This window comes from Vipera berus, assembly GCF_964194415.1.
Source record: "Vipera berus genome assembly, chromosome: 2".
NCBI classification, from domain to species: Eukaryota; Metazoa; Chordata; class Lepidosauria; order Squamata; family Viperidae; genus Vipera; species Vipera berus.
This window is the reverse complement of record NC_138203.1, coordinates 147316206-147336519: the sequence shown is the minus strand read 5'-3', so window position 1 is coordinate 147336519 and position 20314 is coordinate 147316206. Positions and strand designations below refer to the sequence as shown.

General features: G+C 44.9%; 1 protein-coding gene across 1 annotated transcript in view; it reads left to right on the top strand.

The window, feature by feature from the left end:
• Positions 1 to 20314, top strand: part of STXBP4 (syntaxin binding protein 4) — a gene marked incomplete at its 5' end in the record, with an annotated part of 127607 nt that overhangs the window by 45698 nt on the left and 61595 nt on the right. The window contains 4 exons of the mRNA XM_081317266.1: positions 13468 to 13564; positions 14975 to 15069; positions 16293 to 16382; positions 19134 to 19199. Coding sequence (XP_081173392.1) covers positions 13468 to 13564; positions 14975 to 15069; positions 16293 to 16382; positions 19134 to 19199 — 348 coding nt within the window. The remainder of the gene's footprint in view (positions 1 to 13467; positions 13565 to 14974; positions 15070 to 16292; positions 16383 to 19133; positions 19200 to 20314) is intronic.

Here is a 20314-nt window from a genome sequence, read left to right as displayed (position 1 = left end):
TTTCTGATTCTGCATTTTCTTTAATTGCTGCATTTATACCTTATACATAAAGGACACATACACATTACTTTTTCTCTTGGAACTCAGGATGGGGTATATAGAGAGGTTTTGCCTATTTTTATCCTCAGAACAATAACCCTGTAAGGTAGATTTTGCCGAAAGAGAAAGATGGACTCAAAATCACTCACTAAAATGGGGACATGAACTTGGGTTTTTCACAGTCCTTGTCCAGCACTTGAAATGCAACAATGCAGTGGCTGTTTCCACAGTGCCTCTCTCATTTCATAGGCCATCTCAAGCTCATTCTGTGCATTTTGGCCAAGGAGATTATAGCATGTTCTGCAAAGTAAGATTTTTTTGAGGTAAAATCATCCGGTTCTTTGGAGAACTCTATGCTTTTCTTGTTTCTAGGCAGATATGACTGTATGTTACTGACTTTTCCATGCCAATAGATTTTCTTTTGTTTCTCTTGATTCTATATTCTCCTTTAAAACCAGCTCATTCATTTTGGCTCCAACTTCTGAGCTGTATATAGTATCTATTTCCCTGTGTGTGCATTTGGCTTTGGAGAAGAAGGAGGAGGTGAAGGCAACATGGCCGACACTGGCCTTTGAATCACAGCAGAGCCACCCTCATGCTGCTGAATCATTGATACATATTCTTTCGCCTGCTGCAATCGCTTTTCAAAAACACCAATTTGTTCACAGTAGCCTTGCACAGCCCTCTCTCGCATAGTTGGCTCAGGGCTTGGAGGAGCATGAGGAATGTTCTCCAGCCTGACTTTAGGTTTCGCTCCAAGCCTTTGGAATTCATCATGAGCCCCTGGAGTATGAACATTGTCAAGAGTAGCTGCCAGGGAGCTTGGAAAAGCAGAAAAAAGAGTGACTGACCTTGCATCGTCGACAGGAGCAGGTGTTTCCTCTCCAAAGCGTGTGGCTGAAGCGAGCGGAGTCTGTAAACTCAAAGGAAGATGCCCCAGAGACAGGCTTCGAGCCTCCCTTTTTATCCGTGCCTTCCTTCCCGACATGTTTCAGCAGTTAATCACAGCTTCCTCAGTCGCCAGAACTAACCAACTGATAACAGTCTCAGAAACATGCATCGTCTGAAACATAAATCAAACCATCCTCGGCTACCAATGTCCAGGAATAATTCTTCCTACCAGAGGGCGATGGACCGTGCTTCAGATGATGCATAATGTGTGTGGGTGAAGGAAAATAAAGCCCGACGCATATTCTATTAAAAACCTTTAATCACAAAAGAAAAATATATATAAACAAAGTAATCTAACTGACTACATCCTCTTGTTGTGACTCAGGGCCAGCCGGTGGGTCCGACAGCCGGGTCCGATGTATCGGAGGACTCAGATGTGGGGGAGGAGGGAAACGAACCGGCTGATGATGATTTGGAGGCTTTGCAGAGTCCTCAGCCGGGGACCTCTTCTCAGCTGTGTGAGCCCGAGAGTGCGGAGGATGATGACCCACAGCTGGCCCTGTTCAAGGACGCCCGACGTAGGAGGCAGACGAGCAGGGACAAACAAAGAAAGACTATGGGACTCCTCGGGAGGAGGCACAGGGAGACCACGCCCTGAGCTCTCTATAAAAGAAGTGTTTGGGGAGGGGCTAGTTGCTGAAAGCAACTTTTTCGTTTGAGAAGACAAGCTCTTGTGTTTTGTTATCTGCGTAAATAAACCTTGGCAGAAGCCTTTTAGCCTTGGACGCTTTCCAGACTCGTCTCTTAATTAGGGGTTGGGAGAAGAGGGCTGGTTCAGAACAGTTTGCTTTCAGCCACCCACCCCTTAATACTACGATGGAGCAGCTTCTTGCCGAGAATGCCCAGCTCAACCAGCAACTCACCTTGCTGGCCACTCAGGTGGCACAACTGCAGGCTCAGGTACATGCTGCCCCCCCACCCAGGAGGAAATGTCAGTTAGCTATGCCGGATAAGTTTGCTGGTAAACCAGAACTGTTTCCTGCCTTCCTGGGACAATGCCAGCTTTATATCAGCGTGAGAGCAGCTGATTTCCCCACTGACCGTGATAAGGTGGGATTCGTGTTGAGCCTTCTGTCGGGAGATGCAGCTCGTTGGGGCACGCCTCTGTTGGCACAGCCTAGCCCTTTGTTGGATAACTTTGGGGGGTTTTGTGACCATATGCGCCTCATGTACGAGGACCCGATTAAGGCGCAGACCGCCACCCGACGTCTGAAAGCTTTGAGGCAGGGTCAGCGCCCCCTACAGGCCTATATCAGCGATTTCCGGCTGCTTAGCCAGGATTCCGCCTGGAATGAGGCTGCGCTCGTGGATGCCTTTCAGGATGGCTTGTCAGAGGAGATGTTGGATGAGCTGGCCCGCGTGGACATTCCCTCAGACCTGAATGGGCTGATCCATCTTTGTCTGCGGATCGATGCCCGGCTGCAGCAGCGTAAGAGTCGCCGTGCCACCCCACAGACCCCTGCCGCCCCTGTTGTGCGTGAGCCCCCAGTCCAGAGGGAGGAGCCAATGGAGCTGGGTGCCGCCAGGTCCCGTCTATCGGTGACGGAAATGGACAGACGACGATCGGAGGGGTTGTGTTTTTACTGTGGGGACCCTGGACATTTGGCTGCTTCTTGCCCAAAGAAGCGTCAGCGGGCGTCAGTGACCAAGCCTGCCCCGAGAAAGTCCCCTGCTTTGCTATCGGGAATACGGCCCGAGCCCGATCTAGACGGTGTGAAAGATCGGGCGACCCACAACGATCACGCCGAGCGACGCCGTTCCGACGGTGCCTGTGAACCTCCACGGCATTTGATTTTGGAGGCACGACTGATCCTTCCTGGCAAGCCAGAGGGGATTCCGGTCCATGCCTTAATTGACTCTGGGGCTACCACTAACTTTATGGATTCGGCCTTTGTGGCCAAATGGGCTGTTCCCCAGTGTCCGGTGGATCCGCCCATGCTTGTGGAGACCATCGATGGTCGAGTGCTCCTGTCCGGGCCTATCACGGCCGCCACGCAACCCGTGTGTATGGCCATCAGTACCCATGTGGAGGCCATTCAGTTTTACGTCACTTCGGATCTGCACTTCCCCGTGGTCTTGGGACTGGCGTGGCTCCGGGCGCATGATCCACAGATCTATTGGTCTCAGAACTTGGTCACCTTCCCAAGTTTGCAGTGCGTGGACCACACCCGCCATATCTGTGCCGGCCAGGTGGAGGGTTCCTCAGGGGTTTCCTTGCCTCCCGTACTGTCCGACTTTGCTGACGTGTTCAGCGAGTCAGAGGCGGACCAATTACCCCCGCACAGGCCCTACGACTGCTCCATTGACCTAGTCCCTGATGCGCCTCTCCCAGTGGGGCGTTTGTACTCCATGTCGGAGCCCGAGTTGGCCGCATTGCGGGACTTCCTGACAAAGAACTTGGCTCGTGGATTCATCCGGCCCTCGTCCTCGCCAGTGTCTGCGCCCGTGCTCTTCGTCAAAAAGAAGTCGGGCGAGTTACGGCTTTGCTGTGACTACCGGAAACTCAACGCTATCACGGTGCGTAACCGCTACCCGCTGCCCCTCATCCCCGAGCTCTTGGACCGACTCCGGGAGGCTAAGATCTTCACGAAACTGGACCTGCGTGGAGCTTACAACCTCGTCAGGGTTCGGCCGGGTGATGAGTGGAAGACAGCGTTTGGTACTCGCTATGGACATTTCGAGTACACGGTGATGCCGTTTGGCCTGACCAACGCCCCCGCTGTGTTTCAGCATTTTATGAACGACATCTTTCGGGATCTGTTGGACCAGTTTGTTGTGATTTACCTGGACGACATCCTGATTTACTCCCCGTCGCGTGAAGCGCATCATCAGCATCTCCGTCAGGTCCTGCAGCGCCTCCGGAAACATCGGCTGTTTGCCAAGTTGGAGAAGTGCCAGTTCTACCAGGTGACCATTGATTTCTTGGGCCACCGCATTTCTCCCGAGGGCATCGCCATGGATCCAAGTAAAGTTGAGTCGTTGCAGAGTTGGCAACCCCCGCGTCGCGTGAAGGATGTTCAGCGACTTCTTGGATTTGCCAACTACTATCGGACCTTCATCCCTGGCTTTGCTGCCTTGACAGCCCCCCTCACCCGGCTCCTGCAGAAGAAGACTCGGTTCCAGTGGAACGCCCCCGAACAACAGGCGTTCCAAGCTTTGAAGGACGCCTTCATGAAGGAGCCCATCTTGAAGCATCCTGACCCGCAACGGCCGTTTGTCGTGGAGGCGGACGCCTCCGACATTGCCATTGGGGCCGTGTTACTCCAGGCAGCGACGCCCAACGGTACCCTTTTCCCTTGCGCGTATCACTCTCGGAAATTGAATCCCTCGGAGCGCAACTATACCATCTGGGAGAAGGAGCTGCTGGCCATCAAGGCGGCGTTCGAGGCTTGGAGGCATCATCTGGAGGGGGCGCGGCATCAAATCGAGGTCCGGACGGACCACAAGAATCTGGAAAGCCTGCAGACCGCTCGGAATTTGAACCAACGCCAGATCCGGTGGTCCCTCTTCTTTGCGAGGTTTGACTTCCGGGTGCGGTACATACCAAGCGGGAACAACCAGAGAGCGGATGCTCTGTCCAGGAAGCCCGAGTACACCCGAGTGGAAGACAAGCTTCCGCCCAGGACAGTGATCCCCGTCGCATGCAGGCAGGCCAAGTCAGCGACAGGGGCCCCGCCTGGTTTACTGCAGCCTTTGCCAACGCCCAAGAGACCCTGGGGGGCTGTGTCCATGGACTTTCTGACGGATCTACCCCCATCCTCCGGCTTCACGACAGTGTTTGTGGTGGTGGACATGTTGACCAAGATGGCGCACTTCATCCCCTGTCGCGGCTTACCGTCAGCTCGCGCCACTAGTCGCATGTTCATCCAACAGGTGTTCCGGCTGCACGGCCTTCCCGACAGGGTCGTCTCCGATAGGGGGGCCCAGTTTACAGCCCGCTTCTGGCAGGAGTTGATGCGGGCGTTGGACATTAAGGTTTGCCTCTCGTCCGCGCATCATCCTCAGACCGACGGGGGTACCGAGAAGGTCATCGGCATCTTAGAGCAGTATCTGCGCTGCTATGTTAACCTGCAGCAGGACAACTGGGTGGACTATTTGGCCATAGCCGAGTTTGCCTTTAATAACTCGCAACACACCTCCACGCAGATGACACCGTTCTTGGCCAACGTGGGTTATCACCCCAGGTTCTTCCCTCTTTCTCCCGTGGACTCACCGGAGCCGGCAGCGAACGAATTCATGGCGGAGTTACAGGCGATCCATCGGTTGGTGCGACGGCAGCTGGAGAAGGCCAAGGCCGACTACAAGAGGTTCGCCGATCGGTCGAGAAGGGATACGCCTCCACTATCGGTGGGGGATCGGGTCTGGCTGTCCACCAGGAACCTACCATCCACTCGGCCGGCGAGGAAGCTGGACCACCGTTACCTTGGACCGTTCCCAGTCGAGGCCGTCATCAACCCGGTCGCCTATCGTTTAACTCTGCCACGTTCCCTGCGCGTGCACCCCGTCTTCCATCGGTCCTTGTTGGTCCCCGAACAACCGGCCTGTCCACTTCGCCAAGCGGAACCTCCCCCATCAGGAACTCGTGATGGAGGCAGCACCCCCGAGTACGAGGTCGCCAGCATCAGGGATTCCCGCTGGCTGAAAGGTCGCTTCCAGTACCTGATCGAGTGGAAAGGGTACGGGCCGGAGGACTTCACATGGGAAGACGCGACCGCCGTTCATGCCCCTGCGTTGGTGACTGCTTTTCACGAACAGTTCCCATCCCGACCGCATCCGGATCGGCAGACCCGAGGGAAGGGCCCTGCGGTGCGGGATAGTGTTGTGACTCAGGGCCAGCCGGTGGGTCCGACAGCCGGGTCCGATGTATCGGAGGACTCAGATGTGGGGGAGGAGGGAAACGAACCGGCTGATGATGATTTGGAGGCTTTGCAGAGTCCTCAGCCGGGGACCTCTTCTCAGCTGTGTGAGCCCGAGAGTGCGGAGGATGATGACCCACAGCTGGCCCTGTTCAAGGACGCCCGACGTAGGAGGCAGACGAGCAGGGACAAACAAAGAAAGACTATGGGACTCCTCGGGAGGAGGCACAGGGAGACCACGCCCTGAGCTCTCTATAAAAGAAGTGTTTGGGGAGGGGCTAGTTGCTGAAAGCAACTTTTTCGTTTGAGAAGACAAGCTCTTATGTTTTGTTATCTGCGTAAATAAACCTTGGCAGAAGCCTTTTAGCCTTGGACGCTTTCCAGACTCGTCTCTTAATTAGGGGTTGGGAGAAGAGGGCTGGTTCAGAACACCTCTGTCATCAGACAGTAAAAGGAAAAAATGTAAAGACAAAAACTAGAAAAACTTTTTACGCTTGCGCACACAGCAAAACTAACTCATAACATAGCTAGGCCACATGACATTCACTATGGTTACCAGATAGGTTATCAACACAGGTGCAGAACAGAAAGAAATGTACAATTAGAGTTGAGCTTTTCGGTCGAACTAAAATAACGTGCAGTGACATTCCCCGTTTGTTTATTTTTATTCTGTTTCATTACTGCCCTACTCCAGACTGACTCTGGGTGGCTTTTTTTGGATAGCTCACGTTTTATACTTATTTTCTACTCTTTCTCCTTTTGAATGTGCCACAGTATCTTTAATCTAGACAGAGATGATTCTTCTTTGAACCAGATAACTCACCAATTTCAGTCATGCTTTTCTGAGTTCACATGAAATGGCACAGTTTAATTTTAGTGCCAGCATTCTGGTTCCATTCTGGTTGTCTATTTTGTCCAGGTTTGTTAAAAAATGTTTCATAAATCTAACCTTTTTATCTTTAGCACTGCAATTCAGTCCTCCTCAATCAGCCATAGCTATCCTGTGCACAAAACAGATAACTTTTCCAAAAACAATGTTTTGTCTTTCAAACTTTCAAGCAACTTAAATTAAATTTTTGTTTAATTATGACAGCATGTCTTTGGCTTTCAGCTATGGTTACATTAACCAACGGTTGTGAATAGCTTGGGACTACAGTGCAATGATGGTGAACCTTTTAAACACTGAGTGCCCCAAAAACACCCCCCACCCGCTCCACCCCCTGCCCTGCCCGCCCACAGGGCCACCTATCACCTCCACAGCCCGCTGAAGCAGATTGCTCAGGCGGCCCTGCAGCGCCATGGCGGCCACGCCCCGCAGCATCAACTGCGCGCGACAGGGCGCGAGGGCAGAGTCTTGTCCCTGCTACACGGTTGTCATGTCCTTGGCTGCGTTGCTCTGCATAGACTGTGCCCAGGGGCAACTCTCCTCCAGGGGGGGCTGTTGGTGAGGAGGGGGCCGCCGGGGAGGTGGGGCTGGGGTGACAGCTCGCATGCCCACAGAGAGGGCTCTGAGTGCCGCCTCTGGCACGCGTGCCATAGGTTCACCACCACTGCTATAGTATGTTCTGTTTGCCCAGATTGCCAAATAAGTTAATGTCAATGAGATTGGATTCAGGACCTTACAAACAAAAACAAGGGGAGACTTAATGCACAGGGGAGTTCCTATCCTAGTGTAGCTGAAGAAAAAGGCTAGATCAGACATGTCAAACACAAGGCCCGGGGGCCGGATCCGGCCCGTGAAGTGGTTTCATGTGGCCCGCGAAGCCATCCTGGAAACAGTGAGGGAACGGCCCCCACTGCCTTGGCCCTGGCCCAGAGACCCTCCTCCTGCCAGAGACCCTCAGATCTGTCCCACTCCTGCCCAGGCCCCCATAGGCACCCTTGATGCGAATGATGTAGAGCTGGCCACGCCCACCCAGTAGGCCATTCGCACTCTAGCCACGCCCACCCAGTAGGCCACGCCCACCCTGGCCATATCCACCCGGCCCCCTGAGGGCAACCGCAATGCTGATGCGGCCCTCAATGAAATTGAGTTTGACACCCCTGGGCTAGATCTTTGAAACCAGACACAGTGCGCAGTTGCAAAAATACTCGCTGAAGAAATGAATCACCTCCACAACTTTTGTCAACCTGTAGTTTCAAGGATTCCTCTGTCTGAAGGTTAAAGCACGATGTGCCTTTCTCTAGCATCTTAGTTCTCCAGAATTTCTGAGAAACTACTTCTGAGGCCATATTAACAAGTTTGCTAATTCTTTAGAATGAAAATAATTTGACACTGATGTTTTCAGTTCCTTTGCAGGAGTTAGATATCTCCTGACCAGCTTCTCAGGTTTCAATTCTCAGTCACACACACCGATGTTACATTCATGAGCCTGCATGCATTTAACTTTGGAGATAACAAGGGCAGAAAAGAAGTTCACCCGTTCTTCCTTCATCCCGTTGTGTATTAAAATGTCATCGTGATTTCTTACATTCTTGCTTCAAACATACCTGAAAAAGGTATTTTAGTTGCTATACTCAATGTGTACTAAATCCTAGCTTTCCTGTCCTGTCCTGTCCTATCCTATCCTATCTCTACTATCCTGTCTTCCCTGTTCTGGTCATTTTTTGTTTTCTGATCCTTGTTAAGCTTTTCATTTGTATCATTTTTGTTGCTAAATTGAATTGTTAGTTACAGTATTGTGTATCTAATAATACTCCCTCCTTTTCAAAAAATATTCTCCTACCAAATCTTAGGCTTCTTTTATAAGTGAAGTCTCATTCAGTTCATACTCAGTTCCTCATGACCACAAACATGGCCGTGAACAAGAAAACCCATTAATATGTGTGTGTTTTTTGTTATTACAATATAGAAGCAATTTGCCATTATTTCTTCTGGAATATTTTTTAGAACTTCCCAGTCTAGTCTACAGCCCTGATAATTGCTGGGAATCTTCATTCTGGTTCCAATTAACCCAAACTCTGCTTATTTTCCAAGCCCAGAGAAGGTCAGTCTGGTAATGCCACCTGCTGAGACAGGCTCCTTTTAGACGTTAGTCTCATTACATTGAATTAAACTGAAGCATTTCATTTTGCATTTACCTGAAAAGGCTCTGGGACAAAATTATAAAAATTAACAAGACAGCCCTTGCCCTCAGGCCTGTGAATTAAAACAATATGGCACAAATTGAAAATGAATTGGGCAAGAGGAGAGAAAAGGTTCTTAGAAGTATTCTTTCCCACAGGAAAACCTAAAGCAAATTCCTTGAAGATGCTCCCTGTATGACTGAAGCGTGGAACCACTTTGGTCTTTCCTTGGTATAATGTTCTGGGAATACAAAAGATGTGGTGACACAGTAGCCCTTAGTCTAGTAGCATAAGCTGAAGTCTCAGGGTAATCTCTTTGAGCTGAATGTTTGTTTGTTTTTTCTAGGTAAAATCAAGTTGCTTTTCTTCTCTGGTTAGTAGAATCCAACCTGACAGTTCTCCATCTAAAGAACACCCTTGACTACAGTCATATTTAGATTTTTCATAAGATCATGGGTTCCAGTTGTTCTCCTCACCCGTCAGATTCCTGATACTTTAATATAATTGACCAGTGCTTCCTTTTTGTCTAGAATCAAGTGAAATCTAGTCAGTGCAATTATTATTGTGTCAGAAACATATAATAAGAATTTAAAACAGATTCATTCATTCACTCACTCACTCAATCACTCCATTCATGAAGAGGAGATCCCATACTGCATAAATCGAGTAAATGAATGAATGAATGAATCAGTTTTATTATGATCACCGATCCATTTGTGAAAGAAGAAATGGAAAATAAAGCTCACGAAACTAATAATTATAAAACTGATGTCAGAGGACAAATTATTTTACAACTAGTAAACAAAAAAAAAATAGCCACATTGAGAAGAATGAAATTATGTTGGGGATGTTGATTGTGAATGGAATGAATCCATTTAGCCTCAAAATCTAAACTTGGTGAAAATTTGCAGCCTATAATTTGGCTTCTTTCTAATAAAGGCAATGTAACAAAACATGGCAATGTTTCAATACCTCTTCACAGAGGAAGAATCTTTGTTCAAATAAAATACCCTGAAATTATATCTCAACTTTGGAAGGGCATTAAATCTCTTCTGATTTAGGGAAATGTTATTTAGCTTAAATATTAAATGTTAAAGCTTATGCTTAAATACTTTGTCACTTTGGAAAAAAAGAGGAATGACTGCCCAGGAGCATATCGTCAAGTAGGACAACTAGATCTAATTGGCTTTCCAGGTCTATGGCATACTGTTTAATGGCTGTGTGTGCTCACATCCCATCATTAGAACTGTTTCAGGTGAGAAACCACATCCTTAAATTTCTTTGCCCTATTCTAGGATGAGACAAAAATAAATTAAAACCAGGAGGCCAAGCTTATTTGCCCACTGAAGGAGAAAGGAATCCTCCTCAGAATAACAGTGGGAAGGGACCTTGGAGTTCTTCTAGTCCAGACATGTCAAACACAAGGCCCGGGGGCCGGATGCAGCCCGCGAAGTGGTTTCATGCGGCCCGCGAAGCCATCCTGGAAACAGTGAGGGAACGGCCCCCACTGCCTTGGCCCTGGCCCAGAGACCCTCCTTCTGCCAGAGACCCTCAGATCTGTCCCACTCCTGCCCGGGCCCCCATAGGCACCCTTGATGTGAACAATGTAGAGCTGGCCACGCCCACCCAGTAGGCCATACGCACTCTAGCCACGCCCACCCAGTAGGCCATGCCCACCCTGGCCATACCCACCCGGCCCCTTGAGGGCAACCGCAATGCTGATGCAGCCCTCAATGAAATTGAGTTTGACACCCCTGTTCTAGTCCAAACCCCTCCTCGAGTAGGAGATCTTATACCATTTCAGACAAATGGCTGTCCCATCTCTTCTTAAAAAACCTCCAGTGTTGGAGCATCTACCACTTCTGGAGGCAAATTGTTCCACCAATTAATTGTTCTCACTAATAGGAAATTTCTCCTTAGTTCTAGGTTGCTTCTCTGTTTGATTAGTTTCTATCCATTGTTTCTTGTCTTGCCTTCTCGTGCCTTGGAAAATAGGTTGACCCCTTCTTCTTTGTGGCAACCTCTCGAGTACTGGAATACAGCTTTCATGTCACCTCTAGTCCTTCTTTTCTCTAGACTAGCTATACCCAAATCCTGCAACTGTTCTTCACATGTTTTAGTCTCCAGTCCTCTAATCATCTTTGTTGCTCTTTTCTGCGCTCTTTCTAGAGCAAGCATGTCAACCTGCCAGCCCGTGGGCTAGATGCGTCACGCCAAAACCGCACCCACCCCATTGCTGGCAATGGGGGGAAAGTCCCGATACGTCGGGCGACATCATGTGACATTGCGAGTTTGACATGCCTGTTCTAGAGTCTCAACATCTTTTTTATATCATGAATGCAATATTCCAAATGTGGTCTTACCAAGGCATTATAAAGTGGTACTAACGCTTCATGTGCTCTTGGTCCCTCCTCCTCATGGGATGGGAAAGTTGTTTAACCAGTATCAGTAGAAGCTTATCCAAATATGTGCCTCAGTTTTAGTCATGTTCAGCTCTAGGTGTAAATCCACATTAGGAACACTCTGTGGAACTTAAAATATGTTCCTTAAAAATTTAAACTACCCTCTCCAAAGGAGTGAAGAAGCTATATGGCCTCAATTGGGCCCTGAACAGAAGTTGTACCTGGACTCTAGCCAAAAATACTTTCAGTACATCAGGTATGAATAATACTCCTCCAAAATAATCAAAAGATTGAAGAATCATTTCTATATGATTTGAAACGATGCACTCCATAGGTGTACTGCATTTATCTGTAGCATAAATCATTATCCCTGACTATTGGAATATTTTAACCTCTTTCGTTTGGCACTGTCTATATTTAGTGAAATTTCCTCTTGATACTTGAAATGTTCCCATTATTCCTTATGCTTGCTTCTTTGAAACATCTACAATTTGAGAGAAAAATGCTTGGTTCTCAGTAGCATAACTCCCCCCCACACACTTTAAATACTTTTATCAATACACTTTCATTACAAATAGCCATTATTTTTCAAAATTGTTGACCAAGAGGAATTTATTTGCTTTTATTATACTTTCCTTTTCACCTTTTAATAATACTGACATAAGAAAAAAAACTTGGGTTTGCAATATCAGTTTACTTTTAAGACGTATTGTTTTGGTATATCAGTGAAAATGTGTTTTTAGGACTTATTCTCCCTTTTGTCCTTTGTTTATTTTAGAAGTAGAAATGTTGTTGAAGAGTTGTCTCAAATTGCATCACCTGCTTTTCAGAAATGTCCCTCCTGAATCTTTGTTTATATGTGGGAAGGCAGTTAGTAAATAGCTTTTATACATTCTTTGCAAATAGGTCTTATTCATGTGCTTAGGCCAGTGAAGAGTATGATCTTCTCAACATCACTGTTCTGAATTTGTCATCAATTTCAGCAAGAGCCTATTGAAAATACAGGTGAAACTCGAAAAATTAGAATATCGTGCAAAAGTTCATTTATTTCAGTAATGCAACTTAAAAGGGGAAACTAATATATGAGATAGACTCATTACATGCAAAGCAAGATAGTAATTGCAAAAGAAGTTGGATGTTCCCAAAGTGCTGTATCAAAGCACATTAATAGAAAGTTATGTGGAAGGGAAAAGTGTGGAAGAAAAAGGTGCACAAGCAGCAGGGATGACCGCAGCCTGGAGAGGATTGTCAAGAAAAAAAGGCCATTCAAAAGTGTTGGGGACTTTCACAAGGAGTGGACTGAGGCTGGAGTCAGCGCATCAAGAGCCACCACACACAGACGGATCCTGGACATGGGCTTCAAATGTCGTATTCCTCTTGTCAAGCCGCTCCTGAACAGCAAACAACATCAGAAGCGTCTTACCTGGGCTAAAGAAAAACAGACCTGGTCTGTTGCTCAGTGGTCCAAAGTCCGAGCAATGCAGAAGAGCTGAAGACTGCTATTGAAGCACCCTGGTCTTCCATAACACCTCAGCAGTGCCACAGGCTGACAGCTTCCATGCCACGCCGCATTGAGGCAATAATTGCTGCAAAAGGGGCCCAAACCGAGTACTGAGTACATATGCATGCTTATACTTTTCAGAGGCCCAATATTGTTCTATGTACATTCCTTGCTTTATTGATTGCATGTAATATTCTAATTTTCTGAGATTGTGGATTTGGGGTTTTCATGAGCTGTATGCCATAATCATCACAATTATGACAAATCACGGCTTTAACTATCTTGCTTTGCATGTAATGAGTCTATCTCATATATTAGTTTCCCCTTTTAAGTTGCCTTACTGAAATAAATGAATATTCTGCACGATATTCTAATTTTTCGAGTTTCACCTGTAATAAGATTAGAGAACAACCTGGGTTTGATTGAGTTTGAAAGCTGAATAGTTTTTTTTTTAATTTGCGGATAGTATCAACATTACGTAGTGAAAAGAGTTTCTTCACATAAAAAAGTTCACTTTCTGTTTGTGAAAGGTAGAGCTATCACACAGGTTTTGTTTCTAACCCAAAGCAAAGTCTTAAGGCACCTTTTTGATTAGAAAACCCGAAGCCTCCTTACTTTCAGGTTTTTTCTTTCCTTTGTTTTTCTTGACCAGGCTTTGAAGTATCTTGGGATTCAGCCTACAGAAGAAGAGCAAGAAATTCTAAGGCAACAGCTACCAAGGGATTCTGAAGGAACAGTCTGTTTTGGAGGTAATTAAGTGAAGGGATTTTTAGGAAACTATTAAGGCAGATTTCAAAATTCTACGTACAATTCTTCCGGACAGAAGTCACTAGGTATGCTTCAGGGTTGATTGGATATTTGGTCAAGCACTCCATGAAGTCCCTATATATAATGTGTATAATGTTAAGATTTGCACTCCCATTTTAAAGGTATTTGTTACCCAGCACTTCCTTAATTACAAATTAAAACACTTTCTAGACAACCTTATTCCAACATATTTAAGAAAAAAAGAACAAATGTGCAGAATAAATTAAAAGGAGCAGGAGGGTTAGTGGATCAAATTTGCAGATGAGGAATAAAGCTGGTTAAGAAGATCTTACTGTCCTTGTATTTTTGTTGTGAGATTTCCATAGATATATGAGTAACCATTAAAGGAACAAAATTTAGACAGACCTGATGCAGGTATTATATTTTAGGATAACGGATGAAAATGTAAGGCCTGATCCTGGGATCTTCAGAAACGTGTCTTCACAAATGCATTCCATAGCACATTTTCTTAGTCCTGCCCATCTCTACCATGAAGCAGGAAATGAGTTCTCCTCAGAGCTTATCATTTTTCTTGGCTTTTGTTGCCCAATGCAATGTTTTACCTCAAAAACGCAATGCAAATTGCATTTTAATTAAATATTAATTAATTAGAATTATGAGACTTAAGATTGCATGGGCCCATCCCATATTCAGAGCTAAGGTGATAGAATTCCCACTGCTGTTGGTTAAATTTCCGCACTGCATTAACACAATTAGCAAAATTTGGAAGAGCTACTCAACACACAGGAGCCCACGCAAACTATTTCTCTTTGAATCATTGAAATAGTCATTTTTCCCCCAGGTTAACACAGTTGCACAGTAAGCTTAGCTGCATATGGGTGCACGCACATTCACTTAGATTTGCATCTATACTTCCTCTGAAAGATTTGCTTCAACCATCGGATCAGTTAGAACTAACAATCAGTTACTTCTTCAGTGAAAGCTCTAATTTATCCCTATATTCGGTCTACATGACAGTAATGGTGTGATGTTTGCTTTTCAGATATGAAAAACAAGCCAAGGTTGTGCTGCTGCACACAATTTTAGCTTGGAAGGCAATCACAAGCAAATAGCTTTCAATTTTTTACTTCCTGCTAGTTCACCTAAATGATTCTGAATGCATGAGGGGGAGAAGGAGGAAGCGTCCGGGCTTTAGCGTTTGTTCTATTTTGTCTCTTTGAGTCAGTCTTGATTCTTGGTGACCATACAGAAAAGTCCCTGCAGTTTTCTTGGCAAGGTTTTAGTTTGGAGCTGAAACCGAAGTTCTGAAATAATAACTGGGTTGTTTAATGAAAAATATGTTGACTTTTCTGTGATTGACACGATTGTTCTGACTTAAATTATATGTTTAGATTTTGTTCAGGTGGCAAGAAATTTGTTTTCTCAGCAGCTGGATGAGACTGGTCACAGCCCTATGCATGACATTGCTAAATTACTAGACTCACAGGTAAATAATATAATTCTTACCTCCAGATAAAATGTGGTGAAATTTTGATTTTAAATTCCCTGAAGACTTCCATCCCACTGTGGTCTTTCAAAAGGATGACTAGAAAGGGTAGAATATCTAGGCGCTCTCACAACAAGGTGAAAACTACTTTCAATGCTGTTATACAACCGTGTTTTCCAGAAACTGTAGCTAATTATTGTGCACAATGTACACTTAGTTAAAATAGTCTTCTCTCACCCGGCACCATCCCAGATGTAGAATTAGATTCCCAACTTCGCTTGAGGACAGTAGGTAGAGAAAGTTTATATAAAATAATCGTGGATGACAAATTAGGCACTGATAGCAGCAGACCTCTGATGCCCTGGAGTTACAGCATCTTCAATGTGGCTGGCTGCCCATGGGCAAAATAAAAACTTTCTTTAAAGGTCCCAGCAATTTTTGAAAGCTAACCATTTGATTATAATTTCACTCGCTTTTCTACTGCTGTCTTTCGTGAGTTATTTGGCTTGTTGCCGTTTTAATTATAGCTTGGGAGAGTTTAACTAGACCGCTTGTGTGTATATTTATTTATCTGTAGTAAATAAATCAAGCTTGCTTTCACTAATGTAAATAGCATTGGCAGATAAACTAGTACTTGAGGTAGTCCTCAACTTATGATAACAGTGAAGCCCAGAATTTCTGTTGTAAATCTTTGCAATCATAAGTTGAGGCACCATGTGACTGGACCTGATTTTACAGCCATTTTTATGACAGTCACCATTTTGCTAAGTGAATCACGTCTTTAAACAAATCCAGCATATCCAATGGGCATTTTTTGCCGTTTTCTGCCAGAAAATGGCAAAAAAGTCACAAATCTCAGTCACATGTCTACTGGGGGGGCATAATTGTAACTTCAAAGCCAGGCATAAGTTGTTTTTTTTAAATCCATCATAACTTTGAATATTTGTTAAACATCCAGTTGTAAGTCAAGGACTATAGGTACGGTACATTATCCAGTATTTCAAAATCTAAAAATGAAATAGTTCTCCACCCACCCTCTTTCATTGTACCTGTAGTTTTGTAACTTTATTTATATACAGTAGTAGAAAGGAGTTTTTGTTCAGTGGACTGAATTAGAAAGCTTTAAAGCATTAGGTTAAATAACAGACATGTTGTTATTTTTCTGTCATTTGTATCCATACATTCCCTCAACTTCTGCTTCTGGTTTTTTTTAATGCATACAGCTTGTATCTTGTGATCGTTTGGAAAGACATGAAATGGAACAGCTTAGGAAAGAGAAAAATGAAGCTTTGAAAGAAATATGTCAACTGAAGGTGACATTTTGCTTTGATCAATTTTAAACATCTGCACTGATCTTTGTTTATTTTAAACACATTGCAGTACTTGCCACTTAGTAAAAAGGTGAGCTAAATGTAGAATGGTTAAATAATATTAATATTATTTGCTTTCTTTATACTGTACTGTCAGAAAAATTCCTAGATACGATGCAGTTTAATTGTGTTCTTCCTATACTAGAAAGGTAGCGTAAGTGTCGCAGTGCCATTTTGGACAGGGAGAAGAAAATGTGCAGCAGTGATTTTTTTCTTCTATAAAATGCCATGTTATACCTATGTAACACCTGCTCCATGAGTTGTACTGGTTGCCAGTTAGCTTCTGAGTACAATTCAAAGGGCTGCTTACATGTCATAATCCTTTGTGACCCAGGGCCTGGCTATCTGTGGGAATGCCTGGCTCTGATCCTTTCTACCCTCCCTGTATGATGGGTGGGCATGCTTCAGGTTCCTTCAGTCATACAATGTCACCTGAGGACACCCAGGAAATGGGATTTTTCTCTTGTGCTGCCTTCATCCTTCCAGATTCTCATATGGCCCCAACCCCACCTATCGTTAAAAAAAAATCTCTAAAAATCTATTTCCCCAAGCTTTGGGTTAGGGTGGATGACAAATCCCTTTTAAGATGTTAGGATTTCATATATCTCTTTAATGTTCTTTTTGGGAGACACACTTTGTTCTTTTGGATTTTTTCTTTTGATGTGGGACACTGCTTGAATCATCTGGGTTTGGATAGTCTTTTTAAATAAATAGAGTCCTGTCCCAGTTGTTGTTCACCAGTAATTATTTCTGCTTGCTTTATAATTTATATATTAATATTTTTTTTAAATCCATTCCATTCCCATTGATCCGTTGTATTTTTGGTATGTTGCCCTGAAACCTTTGAGGGGCGTGGGAGTCGAATGAAAACACAACTTATTATTAAAATATCTTTCCTGTAAGATTTTAAATGCTGTACTGGCAGACGGTTTCTGATGTCATCATTTTTGTTTCATTAGTTCTCTACCAACTTCATGAAATAATCATTGTTCCTATGTGATTGTCTACACTAAGAGTTCATTTGTTAAGTAATTAAAATAATCATTTGTTTGATTACGCCCTTGGATATGTCCCCAGGACAATTCTCTGCAGACTTCCACAATATGTCTTTAATGCTGGCAACGTGTAATTGCTATTGCTACCTATTCCAGTGACGTATTGTTGGGACCATGTACATGCTTTAATTTATAAACACACTGCTTTAATTTTGATTATTTTTAACTCTGGGCCCCACTGAACTTATTTATGTAAAGCTTTGATTCAGTAGAATTAAGAGGAATTGCTTAACCAACTGAATCTAATGTGATGAAAGTAAATAGAAGTCAGAAAGCAGCGAAGGGAGCTCAAGGGAGGCCCCTTGAGATTGTTTCTGTAAAGAAGGGAAATTGAGAGGTTTTTTTTTCATCGGGGACTTTTAGATCAGGTTTTCCCAGTGTGGACAGCAACTCTCATCAGTAGTTGGCTGCCCATAATAAGAATTAATCCAACACATCTGCAGAACATAGGTTTGGAAATGCCTAACATTCTAATTATTTCCAAAAATGCTTTGGGGCCCCACGTAGATAAACAAAGCTTGTTTAAGAATATACTCAACCATCCCCAGAAAAAGTATCAAGTGGCACCATGCTGGGAAAAGGGCAAGAGGAAATAAATAGTAAGGGGTATTCTCACAGGCTGCCTTCTAGTGTGGGGCTGTTTTGTGATTTGCTTTGCTAATTAGGACAGCTAGTCTGTGCGTGTGTGCGTGTGTGTGTGTGTGTGTGTGTGTGTGTGTGTCCCCTTGGCGATCTCTGAGCTTGGTTGCTTTCTTGCAACCAAGCCAGCTACCAAGTCACTAGCACCGATGAGGTTACCTAGTTTGACTAGCACTGATGGTTGTTACCTAGTTTGGGTAATGAAAAGTCTGCAAGAAAACAAATTCAAAGAGCACCACTGACCCCTCATTTCAACCCTGAGCCACAAATATTCTCCTTTAAAAGCTGCCTGGATCTGCTCAAACCACCGTTCTGAAATAGTTTGGAGCGGAGGAAGAATATGTATCTGTGAACACACAGCCCTAAAATCCATTTCCCAATAGGAGGAAATTCAGTCACCTTGGTTCATTGGTTACAGAAGGGAATCACATCTGTATCTATGGGGTGGAGTATCTGACTTGTACTTGCAGTTCCCCAGTTTTAAAAACAAATAATTCAGTGGAAAGGAAAAAAGGAGCATGTGCATCGTTGCCTTGATAGTAGTTTAAGTGGTTGCCACTTATGTCCCTGAAAGAAACAGGTTCTGAAAGGTATCAGTGGATAATCAATTTTTTGAGTTTGGTTTATGGTGGGCAGGCTCAAGGAGCTTATGAGTATTAATGAGATGCAGCCCCCTGGGATGGTGGAATGATTAGGACTGGATAGTATGTGATATTGGATAGGAAGGGTTTCTAGAGATTTGGGAAGATAGGACTGATGGGATTGGGAGGCAGATGGGAACACCCATTGTCACAGGAAGAGAAAGGTAGAGCAGTGCTTTGAAAAGTGGGTTTCAGATTCTCAGAAGCTTTGGTCTGTTTTATAGGAAGCTGAAATCATTTACTGGGAGTTGCTTTAACCATCCAGATTTTCTTATATAAAAATGTCATTGAATGATGGGAGGGGGTGGTGGCAAAAATCTCTAAATGTACTGCTTATCTTTTCTCCATCTATGTCTTAGGAAGAATTGGCAAAGTCAGAACGTGTGAGAAAACAACTAGCTGAAGAGTTGCGAATTACCAAACAAGTGGGTAGAGTATCTGTATAAATTAAATTAAGCAATTTGCTCTGTTTTTCCCCACACACACACACACTGAGAGAGATTCCTTGTTTCTGAGATATCCCTTTTCCATATTTCATATCTTGATTACATAGTTTATAATATAGATAACAACAGGTTGCTTAGTGACCATTCAGAGTTACAACAAATCCCGGAAAACTAAACTGTATGGATTTTGGAGAAAACTTTATGAATATAATCCAAACAATTTATCATAGACAAACAGCTAAAATAATTGTGAATGGAGATTTCACGGAGAGTTTCAGTATTAAAAAAGGCACAAGACAAGGGTGTCCACTATCCACTATTATTTATTCTAACCTTGGAAGTGCTGAACAGAAATGTTAGACAGGACCCAGGAATTAAAAGAATGGAGATAAAAGGTGAAAAGTACAAACTACAAGCATTTGCAGATGACTTGGTATTTATATTAGAGGATCCCTTGGAGACAAGTCCTAAATTATTAGCAAAGATTGAAGAATTTGGAGAAGTAGCAGGACTGAAAATAAATAAAAGACTAAAGTTATAGTTTAAAATCTTACAGATCAGACATGTCAAACACAAGGCCCGGGGGCCGGATCCAGCCCGCGAAGTGGTTTCATGTGGCCCGCGAAGCCATCCTGGAAACAGTGAGGGAACGGCCCCCGCTGCCTTGGCCTCGGCCCAGGCCAGGCGGAAGCCAATGTACAATTTTGTGGTGGTCATCTATGCTGAAATACATTCAGTCTTAGCTCCACAAGGCCAGCTGGAAACAGTGAGGGACCGGCCCATGCCACGTCGGCACTGCCCCCTGGGCGCACGCTGGGGAGGTATCACCCTTTGTGAGGAATGAAGAAATGCACCATTGCCTGGAAGTGGCCAGCATATGGCCCTGCCTACTTTGGGCAGGCTAGGGGCTGGGCAGTATTGCGCTTCTCTTCAGATTCATGCCAGCCGGCTCAGCCTCTCGGCACTGTCAGAAAAGTGCCCCGCTGCCTGCCAAAACCGGGCAGGCTGGGGGCTGGGCAGCATTGTGCAGGTAACATCGAGTCTCATGCTGCTCATGGCATCCCCTCCCCCAGAGCCCACCAAGCTGGATATGT